Source organism: Lissotriton helveticus, chromosome 7 (genome assembly GCF_964261635.1).
Source record: "Lissotriton helveticus chromosome 7, aLisHel1.1, whole genome shotgun sequence".
In the NCBI taxonomy this organism is placed as follows: Eukaryota; Metazoa; Chordata; class Amphibia; order Caudata; family Salamandridae; genus Lissotriton; species Lissotriton helveticus.
In genome coordinates, this window is record NC_136068.1 from 974720520 (window position 1) to 974741366 (window position 20847).

Here is a 20847-nt window from a genome sequence, read left to right on the forward strand (position 1 = left end):
AGAGCTATACTGTATGCTCCATAACTGCAGATCTGCGACCAAACACAAACTGGAAATCTCTGACACTATCACTCACCACAATCTCGACATGCTCTTTCTCACTGAGACCTGGTTTAATGACTCCTCTCACACTTCATTTGATCTTTTGATACCTACTGACTACTCTATCCTCAGAAACGACAGAACAGGCAAGATCGGGGGAGATGTTGAGATTATCTTCAGAAACTCCCTTCAAATCAAAGCCTTTCCCATCATCCTCTTTTGCACCTTTGAATGCCTTTCCCTAGAACTCCAAGTTCATCATGGCTCACCCTTCAGGTTCCATGCCATCTATCACCCGCCTGGTAATTGCTCTTCCTTCATGGAGGAACTCAACGACTTCATTAGTGACCAATATTCACAAAGCGACAAGCAGATCTTCCTAGGTGATTTCAATTTCCACTGGGGCTTCGTGGATGACTCTGCAGCCAACAAGCTTGCAATCTTTCTCTCAGTTAACGATCTTGTCCAACACTCTTCGGAAATTACACACGCCAAGTGCTCAATTCTGGACCTTGTTATTTCTAAATCAGACCAGCTTACCACTGCTCCCCCCATCTGTGTAGACTGGTCTGACCATTTCCTCATTCCCTTCCGTTTTCACCTCTCGCACATTATAACTCTCGGCCAACCTAAAAGCGCCGCTACTTGGCTCCGCAACACAAAAAAAATTGATCTTGAGACTCTGTGATTCTGCTATGCGTTCCCTTCCTAGTCTAGACCCCAATAAGGATGTCAACGATCTCACTCCCTATTGCCTCTCAATCGTTGCAGTCGAAATCAACAAGATTGCTCCACTCCAAAGGAAAAGGCCCATCCCATCAGCTCCTTGGTTCAATAAAGCACTCTATGACGAAAGGAAAAACCTTAGAATCTTGGAGAAGCATTGGAGACAATCTCCATCTACCTCCAACCTCTCTCTTTTACGTTCAGCAAGATCCAAATACCACAAGCACATCTTCCAGGAAAAAACATCACATTTCAGATCCCTCCTCGATTCAGCTAAAAACAGACCCAAAAAACTTTTCGACCTCATCAAAAACCCAAATTCTTCACCCCAAACCATCAAGCCTGAGGATGCTTCAAAGAGAGCAACTGAGTTCGCTATATTCTTTGATCAAAAGGTAAAATCTCTGGTGGAGAAGTGTGGCTCACTGGTTAGAGGCGGCAGACCCTTAAGCAGAGGTCAGACCCGGGACCAGGGTTCAATTCCCGACGCGGCAGGGTCTTGAGCCCAAATATCCACGGACTCGATAATTCTCGTTTCGGTGCCTACTCGAGTCACAGGTTCACACTCTGCAGCTCTGGGCATTAGCTTGCTTAATCTCCACTACGCCCCCCCCCCCCCGTGGCGGGATGCCTGGCTTTCACCTTGGGGATGCCCAGTATGGGTATCTCGCAGGGAAAAACCAGGACAGGTTCCCAAGGCAAGCGCCGAGATGCCTACGGGTAATCGAGCGCTATATAAGAACGCTTAATAATAATAATAATAATAATAATAATGGAACATGTCACCCACCCCACCCCCATTGAGGAGCGAAAATCTTTAGTCACTTGGCAGAACTTTGCCGCCATCTCGGAAGATGATCTCCTCAAATGCATCCTAGAAACCAAACCCTCCAACCATTCTTCTGACCCTATACCCAGTGGCATCGCCATTGATTTCTATTCCAACACTCTCTCCTACTGGACCAGGCTAGTCAATCTCTTCCTCAGTCAAGGATTCCGCCCAGTTGTCCTCAAAAGAGGACAGGTTACCCCCCTTCTAAAAAAAAAAAAAACCTCTGCAGATGCAAACAACCTCAATAACTTCCGCCCCATCACCAATCTCCCTTTTCTTTCAAAGATCACAGACAAATTTTGCAAAACAACTTTCCCAACACATTATGGGCAATAATCTCCTCGACATGTTCCAGTCTGGCTTTATTCAAAATTGAAGCACTGAAACAGCCCTGCTGCGAGTGATCGATGATGCGCTGCATATTCTTGATTCGGGGGAATAGTGCCTTCTGATTCTTCTTGACCTCTCTGCAGCCTTTGACACTGTTAATCACAACACCCTCCTTAACACACTTCAACAGAGAATGGGCGTGGAAGGCACAGTACTCAAATGGTTTGCCTCATTCCTCTCGGACAGATCCCAAATGATCAAGATTGCGAACAGTCTCTCGTCTCCACTGGTGGTTGGTCAAGGCGTCCCTTAAGGTTCTATCATGGCTCCCACTCTGTTTAATCTCTATCTGGAACCATTAGAGAACCTCTTAAGCAAATCTGGAATCCTCTGCCATCTCTATGCGGATGACACCCAAATCTACCTCAAGGTGCCTTCCTCTCATGATCTCTCACTACTCAACTCTACTCACAACTGGATGTTAGTTCACCAACTCATTCTCAATCCCTCCAAAACGGAATTCCTCCTCTTTTCTAGCTCTCTCTCCCCGCCTCCTGTTCAATCCTGGATGGGTCAGTTGAATTTACTCAACAGTAAACCCGTCATTGTGGACTGAGCTAAATCCTTAGGTGTCATACTTGACAAAAGACTCAACCTAATCTCACACATCAATTCCATTGCCAAGAGCGCACGTTATCCACTGCGCCTTCTATGGGGGATTCGTCGGTTCTTCCCGGAGAATGACCTAAACACCTTGTTCCAATCGCTAGTTCTCTCTAGATTGGATTATTGTAATTCTCTTCTGACTGGCCTTCCCAAATCTCACCTCTCCCCCCTCAAATCCGTCCTCCATTCAGCAGCTCGCTTCATTTCAGGGTCCAAACGTAGTAACCACATCAATCCCATCCTGTCTTCTCTCTGCTGGCTTCCCATCAAGGCTAGAGCTATCTACAAAACGGCGTGCATCACCCACAAAGCTTTGCACTCTTCCTACCCTCGCTATCTGGCGAATAAACTGAAATTGTCTGGAGGCTCAAGACCTTCTCAGAGTGCGGAAAAGTTCCTGCTTGAGCCCCCCTCCTTCAAAAAGGAAAAATTGATGGCTCAATCGTTCTCAGGTAATGCGGTGAGAATCTGGAACTCGCTTCCTCCCTTGCTCTGTGCCATCACCTCCATCCAGATCTTCAAAGCGGACCTCAAATCTCTTTTATTCCAAAGACACTTTCAGAACTAATTCCCTCCTTGTCAGACCCCGCCAGGAAATTCTTTAGTCATTGTAAATTTGTCATATATATTTATATTTCTGTTTGTACACTCTGTGCTTGCTGTGTTTGATATTGTGTTCCTTTTACCTGTGTTATATTGATTCTATGGCCTGCTATTTTTCGCAAGGAAGTTCTTTAGTCCTTGTAAATTTGTCATATATATTCATATTTTTTTGTTTGTACATTCTGTGTTTGATAATGTGTTCCTTTTGCCTGTGTTGTTTTGATTCTATGGCCTGCTACCTAGGTTTGTTCCATTCCTATAACAGTTCCCTCATGTAACGTAACTGGTTCTATTGTACAGTTCTCTGACACCTTCGGGTAAAGTCCGCGCTTTATAAAAATGCATTAAATAAATAAAATAAAATGGCTAACATTTGAATTGACGGAAATGGGCTGACGCAGCCACCATCTTTAAGAATTAATAATAATAATGAATAACAGAATGGATGAGCGCGATTTAAGTTGGTTTTGCAGTCAGTGAATGCCCATGCAGTGGTTCCTTGGTTATAATTAAAAATAAAATAACACTTTCTTTGCGGCGAGCCTAATTCAGGTGTAAGTGCTGTCACGTGTTAAAGTGGTAACACCAGCATGAAACAAGTAAGCATGGCTGGGTATAGGAATGTGCCTGCTGGAAACCGGTTGGGGGGAAGCCAGGGGAATCTTTGATCAACTTTTATTTATATTTCAGATAATTCTTTGAACACGGAAGACACCAAGGGGAAGGTGGATGAACTTCATGGATCGGTCCGTGCTAAGGGGAGACGGCCTAAGGGAGTGGTAGGCATAGTTCCATTATAGGCGCAAGACCCCACCTACACCACAGCAGAATAGGCATGCATGAATAAATACACAACAAAACTTTTTGTTTTGGAGAAAATATTGCTGCAGGTTTATTCCATACAAAAGTATGCAAAATATGTTGCGTTTTCTTACGGGCGATCCAAGGGCAGGCAGCTGTACCAACCTATGCTGCCCTGCCCGCCTGATTAGCCAGGCTCTGTGGAAAACCCAATCAGTGCTACCCTTATATGGGTGATCCCCTTAATGGATCACGTGACACATTGGTCCCTTATTACTTACGCCCCTTTCAGTGCGGAGCATAGTAAGGCACGACCCCGGTTTTCAGGCCCACAACCGCCCGAAAGGACTAACGGGGCGCCAACGTCATTGTTCTAGGACCCTCCCATGAGACTTCTGTGATTTGACTATGGCACCCCTATTGTGCTCTTGCAGAGGTATCCTTCTGTACACAGACTGTTTCCACATCGCCCTGTAACTCTGCCTGCAACGACAAAGAAAACATTACAACGTCCTCTGAAACTAGCCTGCCTGTCCCATGCCTGGTACGCGGTAGGGTGGGAGACGGCATGACGGGCAGTAAAGAGGATTTAAAATGGAGGGGGAGGCCTAAATACCCTCACCATCCCCCGGCGCACCGGACATGACGTGTCTGGCGCGCCCTGTAAGGGGACTCCTCCTAGAGTCCCGCAGAAGAGACTGAGGGCCGGGAAGTGCCCGAATGGAACTAAGGGGGGGCACCTTCTGAGGTGGCCCCCTGCAGGGGCCGAGGGAAGCAGCATAGTTTCAATTATAGGCACAAGACCCCACACACACCACAGCAGAATAGGCATGCATGAATAAATACACAACACAACTTTTTGTTTTGGAGAAAATATTGCTGCAGGTTTATTCCATACAAAAGTATGCAAAATACAGTGGGTTATCTTACGGGTGATCCAAGGGCAGGCAGCTGTACCAACCTATGCTGCCCTGCTGCCTGATGAGCCAAGCACTATGGAAAACCCAATCAGTGCTACCCTTATAGGGGTGATCCCCTTACTGGATCATGTGACACATTGGTCCCTTATTACTCTCGCCCCTTTCAGGGTGGAGCGTAGCAAGGCAAGCCCCCGGTTGTTCAGGCCCACAACCGCCCGAAAGGACTAACGGGCACCAACGTCATTGTTCCAGGACCCTCCCAAGAGGCTCTTGTGATTTGGCTCTGGCACCCCTATTGTGCTCTTGTAGAGGTATTCTTCTGTACCCAATCTGCTTCCAGATCGCCCTGTAACTCCGCCACAGCTCTGGAGGCGGCCCCCTGTCGCCTACCGAGCCCCCCACCAACCAAAGAGCACTTTCTTCACTTGCACCCGGCTCCTTCCAGTGTCTCCTGCATGTAAAAGAGGAACAGGTCCATTCCAACCTGTGACAAGTGAACCTCATTGGCATCAAAATAGCCTCTCACCTTCATTTGGATCAGATCATGTCTGATAAACCCAAAACCTCTTTGGTCTGTGAACTTGCGCGTCTCACTGTTCACCCTTTTGCGGGAATGCTCCAGTGCTTCATTAGACTTGGCCCCGTGCCAAGACAAGCGTGGCACTATTTCAGACCAGAAGAGCTTGCATTGACCCATGTGCTTGATAATCTCCCCCAAGTCAGTCTTCATTGCCTGTAGGAGAGCACCCCTGCCCATGGTATGAGATCGTTGCCTCCCAGGTGGATTATCAAGATGTTGGGAAAGCCTTTCCGCCCAGCCATGCCCTGCTCTAGCCTGTTCAGTAGGCTGGTCCATCTCATGTCGGGGAAACCCCACCAGGCCAACTTAGTGTGTGGGAACCCCTGCATCCACTTCCTGCGTGCGGCCCACTGGGCCAGTCTGGCGACGAACGAATGGCTGATCACTTACACTTGGAATCCTGGCAAAAATAAAGGGATGCCATTTTCACACACTTATTTTAATAATTTTTTGTGCTTGCACAATGCACTACATATAATGCTGTTTAGCTACACTGCACACATATTATACACATGATGCCTGAATATGTCACTGTAATTCACTGCACAGCTAATATTTACAACTGCCCCTTGTCGCCGTGGGGGGGGGGGGGGCAGGTCCATCTTACATTACCTGTCCCACTCAAGGACGAATGTAGCGCTTAAGGCAACGGGATTCCCAGCGTCCCACTTTCTTTATGCTTTCCCTCCCCATACCATGAAATAAGTGACTAGAATACTTCTTGTCAGGGCGGGCGAGGCCTGCACGCATGAGGCAAGCACACATGACCTTGTCTATTTGGAATTTTGAGATAGGCACCTGATCCACATGTATTAGAAAGTAACCAGGAACATTGGGTCGAATCGCCAAGTAATCTTTTACTCTAGAAACTGGGCAGTACCTGTGGTCCCCCAGTGGCATCAATACTATGTCCGTCCCCCTCCCAGCTTGGTCAGTTTTAGACCTCCTGAGATGGATCACCAACCTATCTGACACTCTTACATCGTGGCTGCATAATGCGTCTCCTGACTGGTCGGTTTTTGCCCTAGCCACCAGTGCGCTAATTCTTAATGCCCCAAAGAACGCGAGGCAGAATGCAGCCGCAAAGAGTCGAGCCTCAAACTGCGAAAGGGTGACCTGTTCTACTACATCCGGCATGGCCTGGAGTGTGTGGAAATCAATGGGGGCCCTGGTATCGGGGACTCTGACTTCTTCCTTGGACCACCCTTTAAAGCCGCCCTGATCAAGAAGGACTTAGTGCGATCTTGCTCTCCTCTCAACTTGGTATCATGGGTTACTGCCGACAAATGACCCCTCACCCACGAATGACTCTTCTCCTGCCATTTAGCTCAGAGTACGAAGCCCTGCACCCGTTGCTCTAAGGGGCGCGCTGCTTGGCCCAGTGAAAGTGAAATGTTCTGAAAAGTGGTGAGCTGATTTCTGTATCTTTTCCTGGTCCCTGATGCGAGAGAACATTCGCCCATCGCTCTTAGTTGTTGTTCCATTGCAGAAGTCGCCATAGCTGCGCAGGGAAAGGGGTGATCGTTGCTCTCGCTCATGGCCAGGGTTCCCGGAAACTGAGCCAATGAAATCCAGAGAGAGCATCAGCCGCTACATTCTTGACCCCTTCAATGTGTCTTGCCCTAAACTCGACCCTGATCAGGTCCCTCAACAGGCACAGCACCAGAGGGCATTTGGCTTGTTGCCCATTGATGGCTTGCACCACCGCCATGTTGTCAGACCAGAATACCACCCTCCTGGCTGACAGTGCGTCTGGCCACAGATGAAGTGCAATGACGATGGGGAACAGTTCTAGTACCCTTATTTTAGCTGTTATGTTCTTTTTACACCAAGTATTAGGCCATTTTTGCACGCACCATTCACAGTCCATTATAGCGCCAAATCCCTCCCTGCCTGACGCATCCGTGAAGGGACAAATACCTGGGCTGGCAGGGGGATCTCCAAATGACTGTAAGGTTAAAACTCAGCAGAAACTCATGCCACATGAGGAGATCCTCCTTTAAACCCATCGTTAATCTAACCATGTGATGCTTTTTCTACACATTGGCTGTGGCCCTTGCTAGTCTTTCGAAGACTCTGCCTGCTGGAACTACCCTGGCTGCAAAACTCAGCTTCCCCAAGAGGCTCTGAATAACACCCAGGGGGGCTTTGTCCTTGCCCGGGAGTGCTTGGTTATCCAGCTGCAATGCCTGCACCTTCTCATCAGGGAGCCTGGACACGCCCTTGACTGTGTCCATCTCAATGCCCAAGAAAGTGAGGACCTGCGCCGGACCCTCGGTCTTCCCCGGCACCAAAGTAACCCCCAAGCGCCCTGCCAGCTCCTGGAAGTGATGCAGTGCTATGCTGCAGTCCTGGGTCCCTGCTTCACCTGTGAAGAGGAAATCGTCCAGGTAATGCGTGACTCCACCTGTCTTGTGTGACCAGATGAGTGCTCACTGTAAAAACTGCTAAAAGCCTCAAAGTAAGCGCAGGAAACCGCGCAACCCTCCCCATCCCCCGGCACGCCGGATATGACGTGTCTGGTGCTCCCTGTAAAGGGACTCTTCCTGGAGTCCTGCAGAAGAGAGTGGGGGTGGGGAAATCCCCTGCGGGGCCCGAGGGCAGCCACAATTGCAATACTGTTTGCCGTTACAGCATGATATGCCGGTTATTTCACTTTAAGCTATTACCGATTACCTAAGGGCATGCAGCAAGTTTGGAACACAGGTGACTTTTTTTAATTGGGCTGCATATTTGAAAGAAGGGGTTTTATCATAGCCAGGACTGTCAGCCTAGATGAACATACAATGTTTCTCGGGCGATCGGTATTGCAAGTAAGAAATACACTTAGGGTAGTTAGCAGGAGCCTAATGGGCAGCAGGGTGGTGGCACCGGTGGTTATTGTAATAGGGGTAGAATTTGTGGTTTATGAAAAGTGATACTGTCGCGGCTGCGAAAGGATGGCACAGCAACCTCAACTAGGTGGTCCAGGCAGCGCTTTACAGATAGGAGCTGAAGAGGCATAGGACAAGTTAAAAGGGGCCCAAATACAATGGTGTTAGGTGCCAGCCTGTCATGTGTTTGTATGTATGGCAGTGGGGCATCGTAGTGGGGACATGTATTAACCAGTCACCTTTTCAGGCGTGGCTACGCTGCGTCTATGACAACTGGAAGATCTGTGCAGTGCATCACAGTGAACCAGAATGCACATGGTAAGTAAGTAGGTTACACACCAATGGAAGGGACATTCAGGGCTGCCCTTTTATTTCATGGTTCCCCACACGAGGGAGGAAGATACGTAGTGGGGAGGGGCACCCCTTGACACCATCAGATAAGTATGCACAAAAGGTGGGAATATGGTATTAGGAACCTTTGGTCAGAGGACATGGCAATAAGTGTTTCAAGTGGAGTATATAATTCACCACTTGTTAGTCAGGTGACATCTGCGTGGACTGAGGAAATGAATATGATGATTACTTGCTGCCTCATCTTACAGGTAGTTGTGGCAAAGCATAAAGCACCGTCCAGCCACTAGCACATGAACTAGAGAGGCACAGTGCAGCCAGATAGGAGAAACTGCCTAAGAGATCAACTCAGACACTGGCAGAAGCCTTAGCTCGGAGGGTATAGCAGGTATTAGGGGCAAAGTTGTGAGAGAATGCAGATCTAAAGTGCTGCTAAGTCAATTGCACAGCTTTCAGAAGGGCGAAAGCCCATTATGAAGGAGAGGTTTACCTTGTTTCATGTCATGATAGAAGTGAGGATTTTACACCAAAGTAACTTTCAGAAGGGCGCAAGCCCAGTATGAAGGCGGATGTTGACAGGTCATGTATTCAATATGATTCTATGCTGGTTTGTTAAATACGCTGCAGAAGGGCACAAGCCCAATATGAAGTCTTGTACATTTGGGTACAGCGGTGCAATTCCAAGTGGCCGTCTTTAATGCAACCACTGGTCCGGGTGACACATTTCCGTGCACACAATGGTAAAGCTGTTCTCTTTCAATTGCAGATTCCTTTCACTCACCCACACGCAAGCTCTGAGTTATGGAGGACCACGGTTCCCGGTCGCTGTTCTCCCCAGAGCCTAGCCAGGAGGACACCAAAGTATGGGCGAAGTTCATGGCCATGGGGCAGACAAAGTGGCCGGAGTCGGCAAGAAAGATGTTGGCAATGCAAGAGGCGCAGCAGCAATCCGCAACACTCAACTTGACAGATGCTGAGGGGTTGCAGACAACGGATTCTGGCCTTGAAGTTCAAAGTGTTCAGCCAGTGGTAACCCCGCAGGGGAGGAACCGGACCCACAGACTAGCTTTCTGGTGGCTCAGAGGCAAACTAACCAACCGGCATGGGAGCTGGCTCCCAGCCTAACCCCAGGAGCATCAGGCCAGGTCCTGCAATAAGGACGTGGTAGGATGATGGGAGCAATGCACAGCTTCATGGCCTCTACGAAATTGCTAGTTGGGTCAGGCACAGGGCAGACTCCCAGCACCAATCAAGCAAGTGCGAGTCGGGTGTGGGTGCAGGAAAGCAGTCCTTCTCTGGAAGTACGGGCTGAATCCTCCTCTTTGGCAACGGGGGATTCAGGCATGGGTGTTGCAGACATTACTGCAGGTGCAAATAGTAAGGGGGGTTTAATTAGGCCTGATCTGCCGTTGCTGACAGGAAGGTCATCTCTGGCATGGAGAGTTCCTTTAGAGGCCACAGAAAGAATTTGGAACAGAGAGTTCATTGACATTTTCTCATTGCTTACATTCGCCAAGGAGTGTGCAGACATCACTGTGTCGAGTAAGGATGTGGATAAGCATAAGTGGAAGAGGAAGGTTAAACCAGAGGAGACAACTAGTTAGAGGCATTTGCCATTGTTAGAAATGGGATTTCCAGTTGGCTGAGGCTTGGGCCAAAGTCAGGCAGAAACCACCATTCTACGTCAGGGCAAGGGAGTTACACGCCAAAGATAACCACTGCTCACCCTCTAGGCAACGTGGCGCGAGCAGTAAGGCTTATCCCGGAGGCTATGTGGAAAAAGGGTTTGCGCGCGCACCCAGTAACAACACCCAAGGCCCACCACAAAGGAAACTCCCCACAAGGTTATAAAAATAGCCTTTGTATTGTACATAACACATTAGATAATAAATACACACTTTACAATGTGCCATAGGCACGGGCAGAATTTACAGGGGATTAGGCACATGGGACAGGGCCATGGGCACCACTGTCAGGAATAAACACTTTTAGATTTAGCACTTGGTAGAATTAGCACTTCTAGGAATAGTAATTAGCGCATAGAACATATCACTGTATCACCAAAATAGAACACACAACCAGTAACCACTGGTAACAGGTAAGTACCACCTACGCAACCCTAACCACCTTAGGACAATATTACGCAGGGAACCAGGAACTCATTAGTATAGCTATATTAGGAAGAACAACCACCTAAGCATCACAATACAATTAGGGGTGTAGGCATAAAAACATTACACATGATGCATCACAACACATTCAGAGGTGTAGGGAAAAACACATGTTGCATAAACATACATTCAGCGGTGTAGGGAAAACAGAATTGTGTAGGAATCACATAGGCCAAAACATATAGCTGTCCCCAGACCAACTGGCCTCTCTGGGGCTGAAACACCCTGTGTCCCAAAATGTCAGGGGGCCTAAACGGAGCAGCTGCCCACTAAGTGCTGGGCAGCTGTAGAGACGATGGGACCAACACGGGGGAGCTTGTGGGCTCTGAACACAACCTGCCCCCTTGGATGCAGGGGCCTCGCAGGCGCTGGCCACCAAAACACTCGTGGCCCCGTGAGCCTCGCTGGGCTCAAGAATAACTGTGGGGGAAGGTGGGAGCAGCCCGCTGCCTTCCGGGGCCGCTCTACCAATCCAAAATGCCCCCACACTCGGAGTTCCGCTATGGGGACTCAAAGTGGAGTAATGCCCCCTTTGCCTCGTGGGCTCTAAAGAAATGCGGCCGTCGTTGGAGTCCCTCTCGGGGGACTCGAGGTAAAATTATGCCATGGGGCCTCTCAGGGCTCTTTCCAATATGCCCCCTTGAGCCGCTCGTATACTCTCCACAATGGAGCCTCGCTCTCGCGTTGGAGCCACAGGGCTCTGAAAAGAAATATACGCCCTCTTCCCTTAGTACTAGGGAGCTTCGTGGAAGCGGCCCACTGCCAGTCGGGGCCGCTCGGTGATCGGTGCAAAGGGCCCCGCACCCCCCCCGAACCCAACATCCCGGATCTTCACTCACTGGGTCTCTGCTGGTGGGGGCGAACGGCGCGACTCCTCTCACTGCGGTGGGGGCAGGCACCAACAATGTGCCTCGGGCCCCCTCCGCCCCGCCTCTTCTGCTGCGGCCCGTTACGGGCTCTTCTCCTCGATCTCGCCGGCACTTTTCCTCCTGACACCGGAGCGCGGGGTGGGCTCCAGTCGACTTCCGGTTTTTGGAGGCAGTACTTCCAGGCACTGCAGGCTGGGAGGATGAATCAACCGAGGGGTAGGCTCCCTCGAGTTAAATAATAAACGGGGCCCCACGAGAGGTAGGATCCCTCTTTAATTTAAATATAAAGCGGGCTGGCCAACCGCTAGCTAAATTATGCCACAAGCGGCACAAATGCGAGGTGGGCACTCGCTTGGGGGCACAAAGGTGGATCCCCACGCCGGGGAATCCCTCGAGGACGGGATCACCGTGCCAGTGGTGCAATGCGCTCTCTTGGAGGGGGAGGTCAGCACTCCCCAGGTGCTGCAGGTCAAAGGAGTCCCCAAAAGCCCAGGGACAGAATCCTGTAACAAGAAGGAAGGTAGGGGGGGGGCAAGGCTGGGCCCAGGGTCCAGCTCACGGGGCCCTCCAGGCAGGGAGGCAATCCCAGTGGGGGTATCCTCCTGGCACCCAGCAGCAGCAGGCCCCCCTCTTTGGATCAGGAACAAGAGAAAACTTTTGCAAGGGGACACAGCCCCTTTTTATACAGCATAATCCTTTGTCTGTGTGCAGGGTGGGGGAAAAACCAGTTGCAGCTGGTTTTGGAGCACTGTGATGCGCTCAGCCACCCTTCATATTCACTAGTCAGGCTAGGGTCATCCGTCGCACCACAGGGGGCGGAGCCAGCATTGTGTGGGGAAAGCCCAGCCCTATTCAGGTCCCAGGTGCACTCCTCCCCAGCCATCACACATGCAGATCTCCCATTCACCACTGAGGCAGATCCATCCTGACTCCTGGAGCCTGGCACACCAGACAGCTCCAGCCAATCACAAGCCAGCACATTCACTGCAGAGGCACACCAACTTCTAGAAGTGGCACTTCCACACTAGACACATTCACGCCGCACACATCATCGCGCAGCATTTAATCACACAAATCCGTACATACCAAACGCAAGCTTGCACTCCCCACGCATCAGGAACTAACATGGACACATACATTCCCCATGCATTCCTATGGGAGGGCAAGCCAACCTCACTACACGCACGCACTTTACCCTGGGACACAGTGGTAAAGTGCGCAGAAACCAAAAATCACTATCACCAATTCACATTCATAAGCAAAAAGTTTAGGGGTGAACCTGCCAGAAGGGCCAAGTCCAACAGCCATGTTATCCACAGTCATCATGGAGAAGTCCCCTGAACAGGGGCCTGCCCTGTGCAAATAGAACAGGGTAATTTATGAGGAATACAAGCGTAATGGAGGAACGGAATGGTTAAATTCAATAGAGAATTCAGGCAAAAGATGGAGCAGGCAGCTGAGATGTAATGGGATTGTCAGGAGATTGAGCTCTGGGTACAGTACATGGGTAATGGCAACATCCCCACGGGCAGAGACACCCCCTTCCTGAAGTACAGACAGACAAAACCATACAATTTTATACAACAGTTTTGTCATTCCTTTAAGGGCAGGGACCCTCAGAGGGGGAGGGGAGGCTATCAGCATAGGGCCAACAATGCATGCAGGCTATACAACAATGGGGCATGCACTTGGGGCCCAACATGCAAATTCACCCACACCTGCTCCAAATGTGCACTTCATTCTAGCGCCATCACCTATTTACTTTCCCACCTTGACAATTATCCTTAAAGAGTACCCTAGAGCAGCTGAGCGGGAATTGTTCATGGGTTTTAGTGAGGGCTTTAGGATTCCGTATTCTGGACCGGCAGTTATGAGTGAAGCCAAGAACCTCCGCTCGGCTATAGAAGCACCAGAGGTGGTCAGGGGAAAGCTGGAGAAAGAGTGCCATTTGAGGAGGGTGGCTGGGCCTTTTGCCCACCCACCCCTCCCTCATTTTATTGTGTCTACTCTGGGGATCATGCCCAAAAAAGAGCGGGGCAAGTACAGGATGATTCACCATCTCTCTTACCCCAAGGGATCATCAATAAATGACTACCTAGCTGACAGAGCGTGCTCACTTTGTTATGCTTTGTTTGATGAGGCAGTTGATTTGGTACGGGCAGCAGGCAGGGGTGTTCTTATGGCAAAAGCGGACATGGAGTCTGCCTTCAGCCTGAAATGCCAGAAACCGGTCCTGGAAGCTTGTTTCCGGTCCAGGGAAGGCATTGCTTGGCAGTTCTGGCTGGACTGTTCCCATGAGGCACAGGGTCAGACTGATTTGCATATGGCCATGCCTGAACTGGGGTGGCAGAGTGGGCTAAAGAACAGTGATGGATTAAACCCAGATCTGTTGACTGGGTGTGAGTGTTTGATTGGTTCAAATGCTCCGTCCATCACCACCCCCTTTTGTACCGCTTTGTTCGCCATAAGTTGGCAGGGTATGCTCAGACGGGAGTCCCTTGCTCACTTTGCCACTGGATCCAAGCAAGCCTGGCTGAAGACGGCTGAAATGCCAGAAACCGGTCCTAGGAAGCTTGTTTCCGGTCCAGGGAAGGCATGGCTTGGCAGTTCGGGCTGGACTGTTCCCATGAGGCACAGGGTCAGACTGATTTGCATATGGCCATGTCTGAACTGGGGTGGCAGAGTGGGCTAAAGAACGGTGATGGATTAAACCCAGATCTGTTGACTGGGTGTGAGCGTTTGATTGGTTCAGATGCTCCGTCCATCACCACCCCCTTTTGTACCGCTTTGTTCACCATAAGTTGGCAGGGTATTGTCAGACGTGAGTCCCTTGCTCACTTTGTCACTGGATTCAAGCAAGCCTGGCTGACCTAACCGGAAGGCTCTTTCATCCTCACTTCCTGTGCTGCACGACTCCCTCTCCCAGAGCCTCGATCAGAAAACATCGATACGTACAATTATTCAAGTAAACAGTATTGAAAGTTTTAAAACAGCTAATTCATTAGTTGCAGTAGAAAATTAACCAGGGTAATAAAGTGCAAACACCGTACTAAACATGGACTGACCTAATGTCGCAAATACATGGTTAAAGCATGGTGTGGTAGTGCACTGCCAATTACAGACAGCATATTTTCTACTGCAATGGCAACAAAATCCGCACTGACATGCAGTTTTACTGATAAAACTATCTAACTCACAAATTATAATGTATGGAATTCGGGTTGTAGCAAATTGTTATCATTTGCACTTCACCAAGTAAAGTGTCCTGATATTTCGATCAGTGGCGGCTGGTAGGGGATGGTGGTGAGGTTAGGAAAAAAATTAAATAAAAAAGAAGATTAACTTGCTGGTCGCCAGCCGCCACCTCTCCACCGTCCTTGCTGTATCCTGACTCCCGGAAGCACCCAGGCTCACAGACATCCCTAGCCAATCACAACGCTGATGTCATCAGCATGACAGCAGCATCGTGGTTGGTCTGAGTGCTGAAGTTCGGCGCTCAGACAGCGCGTGGTAGGCTGTGCATGTTGGCCACCCAGGCTGTGCAATACAGCCAGTGGAGAACATACTAATAGTGCAGCAACCACTCCTCCTCCCTTTGACGTCATGTGGTCCCAACCCTGCCCAGCCCTAACATGGAGCTTGCAACCAGGCTTAAAATAAAATGATAATAACGTTCTGTTATCATTTTATTTTTCCTTTACAGTGCTCTTCGATCCCATTAAAATCTTTTTTTCATCACACTTTAGAATTACAAAAAAGTGCTTCATTTGTGCTTTCGTAACTGCTATTTTTCATTTACAAGTATTTAAATGCTCTTGTGTTTAAGAAACAAAACTGACAGCCTGCAGCCTTTTCTATCATATTTCTAAGGGTGGGTGGTGAACTCCGCCCCGCCTGTGGAGTTCACAGAGTTTTTGCTACTTGGTGCTCCGCTTGGAACATGGAGTTTGGCAAAAACTCTGCAACTGCAGTGGAACGGAGTTTACTAGCACATCCGGTGTCGCATACTTGCTCCCCCCTACTTTTAGTGGCTGCAGCCATAGAAGAGGGTCAGTCTCGCGACAGGAGACACCTGGCAGGCTGCAGCACACTACAAACGCTGGAGTGCTAGCCTCCAGCCCCTACCACTAGTGGCACACTTGAGGACGTGCAGACGCCATGCTGCTGCAGTGAGACCTCTGCACTGATGGCATAGACTGTTTGGCTGCCTCCATAACAACTTTGGTGTGGCACGCCCACTCCGTGCAGAGAAAAGCGTGAGGGAGGAGGCTATCAGTTTACCCGTCTCATAGTGCCCACACCGTCATCCGCTCCCACCCAACATCATACACATTTGCCCATATATTGATTACACTGGACACATTGTTTCTGGGTGAGAACTGCTGCAGGTTTATTTTCATACAACAAGCGTATGACATTTGCTGGGTTATCTTACGGGTGAGCCAAGGCCGGCAGCCCCTCGCTGTCCCGCCTGCCTAATGAGCCAGCCAGCACGGTGAGTCGACGCTCCGTCAGTGCAGCACCTTGTAGATCCTTATCTTATACTCCCGCCCCCCCTTTCAGGGCGGAGCGGTATGGCACACCCCCGGTCGGTTCAGGCCCCCCGACCGCCCGAAGGACTAACGGGGCGCCGTCGCGGTTTCCCGGAACCTCCTGCGGCTCTAGGTCCTTGGCTCAGGCACCCTTACTGTGCCAGGCAGAGGTACCCTTACTGTACCAGTCTGCCGCAGAGGTACCCTTACCGTACCCGTCTGCCTCCAGATCGCCCTGTAACTCCGCCTGCAACACAAGAAAAAACATTTAAATTATTCATCATGTCCGCGCCGCCTGTCCAGCCGCTGGGTACGAGGATAGGGTGGGTGCAGCGCTCAGGCGGTCAGGCAGGAAACCGAAGCAGGACAGAGACAGAGCTAGGGGCGGCCGGAGCTTAAGTACCTGGCCCGCCCCCACTGGCAAGCCCTCCCCTGTCCGGGCCTGAAATGCTCACTGCCAGCGGCCGGGCTATACCCAGCACTCCGGCGAAGCCTTTGCCCACGCCGGCTACAACTGTGTGCACAGGAACACCAAATGGACCTGGCCCACATGGGAGGGGGGACTAACCTCGTCACTACCCCCAGACCACGGCAACGTTGTCCTACAAGGCCTTCCGCGTCGCCCTTGAAACGGGCCCTGAAACCGACGGCGTTTTTTCATTCTCCCCTGGCCCGAGGGCACGCCACTAAATGGGGTCCCATCGCTCTAAAATGAAGAGCAAATCGAAGTGCTCAAACGCCCGCCTGCCCATGCCGTCGAGACCGCAATTTGGCCACGACTCCCACCCCCCGTAGTATCCAACCACAGGCCCCTGTGCAACCTGGGCTTGACCCAGGAGCGGGGGGGAGGAAGGAGCGTGGCACTCACCTAGAAGACGACGACGGCGATCCCTAACCGAACTGCAGCACTCAGGCGGTCAGACAGGAAACCGAAGCAATACAGAGGCAGAGCTAGGGGCGGCCGGAGCTTAAGTACCTGGCCCGCCCCCACTGGCAAGCCCTCCCCTGGCCATGCGTCATGGAGACCCCTGGGAGGGGCAGACGAGGCTCGCTGCGCTTCCTACGAAGCCCTGAACAGGGGGATGGGGGCTGCGACTAGTGGCCACTAAGGTGGCTGCCCTGCCAATGTCCCCCTGCGTGGGACGCGGGCAGCGGCAGAGATGGATCGAGAAAGACAAGCTTCCCGACACCGCTGCAGTTGTTCTCATTTATCTTCGGTATGGGGGTGGGCAGGGGAGGAGGAGGTAAATGTCCTGGTGGGGTGGGGGGTGTCAGCTAACTCAGTCATGCACGAATATCTGGGGGGGTTTTCTAATTGCCCTCATGGCGGCCTCTTACTACCTTGGCATTAAGAGCACCATGTGAAGGCTTGGAGATGTTTGTGTAGTTCACCTCAGTGAAGGAAGCATTTAGTTTGGCCTCATCTGCCTGATCGCTATGTTATAGTTGTCAAGACTGGCACTGGATTCTGTAGGACTACAGGGAAAAACTGCAACGGAGGAAAAGCACCATGAATTGGTACCTCAAATAGTGTTGAATTACAATGTGCCTCCTACTAGCCTGTCAATCAAGCAGGGCAGTCCAGGAGTGCATCAGAGGTATGGCGAAGGGAGTGGGTTTTTGAAATTGTGTTGTGCAGCAGTTATGGTGGCCAAGCAAGCAATACCTCATTAAATTGCGGAACTCCACGTAGCGAGGCAGAGATTGTTTTACCACTTCGAGGAGTTTCGTGTAGCGCGACGACGCAAACTCCGCCCTAGCTAGCCTACATATTTCCTGTACCGCAGCAAGGCTGTCAGGCAGTTCACTTTACAAAATCTCTATCTCTGTCTTCAAAGAAACAATAGTAAACACAATTCCACATTTTAAATGAATTTGCAGCGATTTGTTAAAAAACATAACCTCTCTCGGTACGCACAGCAAGTATAACAAGAGGAACACAAAATTTAAAGGCACATTTATTGCTCATCCACTTTCTGAACTCCAGCATTATTATTTTGGGTGGTGCTACAGCACCCCCTCAGCACTTCTATTTCAAGCATCTATGAATGTTTTTCACCCAAATGAAGATAAAAAAATTAAACTATATTGGACGGGTGTAACAGAGAATGGAAGAGACTGAAACTAGCACTGTGACGTATGATGTCTAGTAGTGATCTATGCAGGCTGCCTCTTAGCACTCCGCTGTTAGACAAGCTTTGTCAGTGCTTGATAGCAGTTTGATATAAATGAGGAACAACAAAGATTTTGTTGTAAAAAATGTAATTGGTAATTACAGTTGGTACATATAACGCACCATTATGAACACCCTCTCACTATCAGACCTCACCCTGACACCTAAATGCGACTCCGCTCACACGTACCATACAATCATTGGAAAAGGCAATAACTCCACCTTTTAGCACAGAGGCCCCTCATCTTTGCCAATGCTTAGTAAATTTACTTCCAATTATAATACACACTTGCATTAAAGCAAAGAATTTACAAATACTAACAAAGTTTTTACTTATATAAAATATGCAATGTATATTCAGTAATATATTGCTAAAACCTTTGCCAAAGCCAATAGCTCCCAAAAGCGAGACCTTCTGGCTTTTTGCTAATACTTGTTTTGGTAATCACACATTTATTGATTTCTAGCACTATAGTATATCATTTTCTAAGCCATCACATATATTGCAGTATTATATGTTCTCTGTTTCCAACTATTTAGCTTTTACTCTTATTTTCCTTTCTTACCAAAATCTAAAGTGGCAGTAGGAATACGCCTGAAATGTGAAAACGTCATACATGTTCGCCTGTGCCCTATATTGACTTTAAATTCCAGGTAGTGTGACCTGGCCCAGCTCTGTTGGCCTCGACTGTGTTGGAAGTGTACTGTCTATTTCTGGGTTGGTATAGTGCTTGTGCTAGCCTTCGGTCTCTTCAGAGCACCTCAGTTATCTGAGGATGAGTGGGTTTGTGAGGAGGGTAAGAGAAGGAAAGCTGGTCGGTTTCACTCTCATACAACAGACAAAACAGGTAGGTTTTAAGGCATTCTGGTACGTCAGATAATCAACTTTGACTTATAAGAGTAGAGGAGTGGCGTTCTAAAATGTGGAGTCCTATGTCTCCAGACTCTGTGATTTCCCCCCTTAAAGGTTATACCCTGCCAGACCTAAGTACATCTACTAAGAGGCGCTGATCTTGATGGCTGACAAGCCTGCATCTGATTTGAGCAGATGTCCACCTGGTCAATGCCTTGTGTACTAGTCACCGGACCTTTTAGATCCACTCAGTGCTTGAACGGAAATGAGTGAAATTATTTCAAACAGCGGTAAAGTTTTCAGACTAGAGATGAGAAGCACAGGATGAATTTGAATTAAATGTAACTCCGATATTTGCCATCTTCTGAGAAGGATTGTCCAAGAAATCAGTGGGGCTCAGGGTCTGGTCACTCTCGTCCTGCTCTTGGAGGTGTGTGCATTTTTATATAAAAGGGTTCATACAATACAAACATTCTGCCACAATTAGAAGCAAGGTGGTCCAGCACCGCTCTGTTTGAAGATGTCAAGCTTTTGATGTGGACCAAGATTCACAGTGTTCCACGTTAGTCTCGTAGCACCAATGTTCAGAAATGCGGTCACTCCAGTAGACGATGAGGCCTCCCTTTTCTGGACTCCGGCCCCTGGGCTACCAAGTTTCTTTCTCGGTGCTGACTGGCTCGGTCACAGGTGCTCGTAGGCTCTCAGGTGCTTCGGAAGGCAGTAGCAAACAGAGTCACTATAGTAATAGTTGTTCGGACATCGGGGCCTCCTCCTTGGGCAAGGTAACCTGTAGCAGCTGGCCGGGCACATAAAGGGACTTTTATTAGAACCACCGTAGACCTTTTAACTAGCGTAGCAAACGTTCAACAACACCGAACTGTACATCAAAACTGGAAAAAAACTATTTCTGCTGCGGTCTTAAAATGGTGAGAAAGCAGGCAAAAAAAGCACAACTAAACTTCTTCTTGGGGATCTTATTTACACAAATACAAACTTTTAAAGTATGTTAAATACATCAACTTTCCCAGCAGAAAGGATCAATTAAAATTGAAAACTAAGCCTGCGAGGTTGTATGTCAGAATATTGTGGACATTAATTCCATACTTTTGAACCCAACACCTTGCCCTCTTAAGACAGGTTGTTATAACAGGTACGTTATAGTTAGGTTCAGATTTTACAGACAAAAAAAACATAGAAATTCAGCAATTGTAGTTAGTTATCTCAAGTAACTATAACTCTTGTCCTAAGATAACTGTAACTTGCGCTCCCACCATGCCCAGTTTTCTCACTAAACATTTTGGAGCAAATCTTTCACTGATATTATCAATCATGTCATAGAAGATGTCATGAGGCCCTCCTCCTGTGCTAATTTCTGCCCCGGGGACGCCATCACCTGCGGCCTTTCTAAAGTTAATAAGGGAGCAAATGTATGCAGGGCCCTCCCCAGGCCAATTTTGCTCCTCCATCCAACTGAGGCTGGCCAACTACTAACAAAGGCAAAGGGAGCCGTGTGGCCCTTCCTCTG

The 20847-nt window shown here is 49.2% G+C and overlaps 1 protein-coding gene across 3 annotated transcripts in view; it reads right to left on the minus strand.

Annotated features, from left to right (window-relative positions):
* LOC144769464 (vascular endothelial growth factor C-like) overlaps nt 1-20847 on the minus strand; it is a 204642-nt gene that overhangs the window by 98602 nt on the left and 85193 nt on the right. For 2 of the 3 annotated variants that reach the window (XM_078653578.1, XM_078653579.1), the window contains exon 7: nt 18542-20118. The exons of the other annotated variant lie outside the window; for it this stretch is intronic. In XM_078653578.1, the coding sequence (XP_078509704.1) occupies nt 20004-20118 (115 nt within the window). In that variant the 3' untranslated portion in view covers nt 18542-20003. Of the gene's footprint in view, nt 1-18541; nt 20119-20847 lie in introns of those variants that run through there. 3 annotated transcript variants of the gene reach the window in all.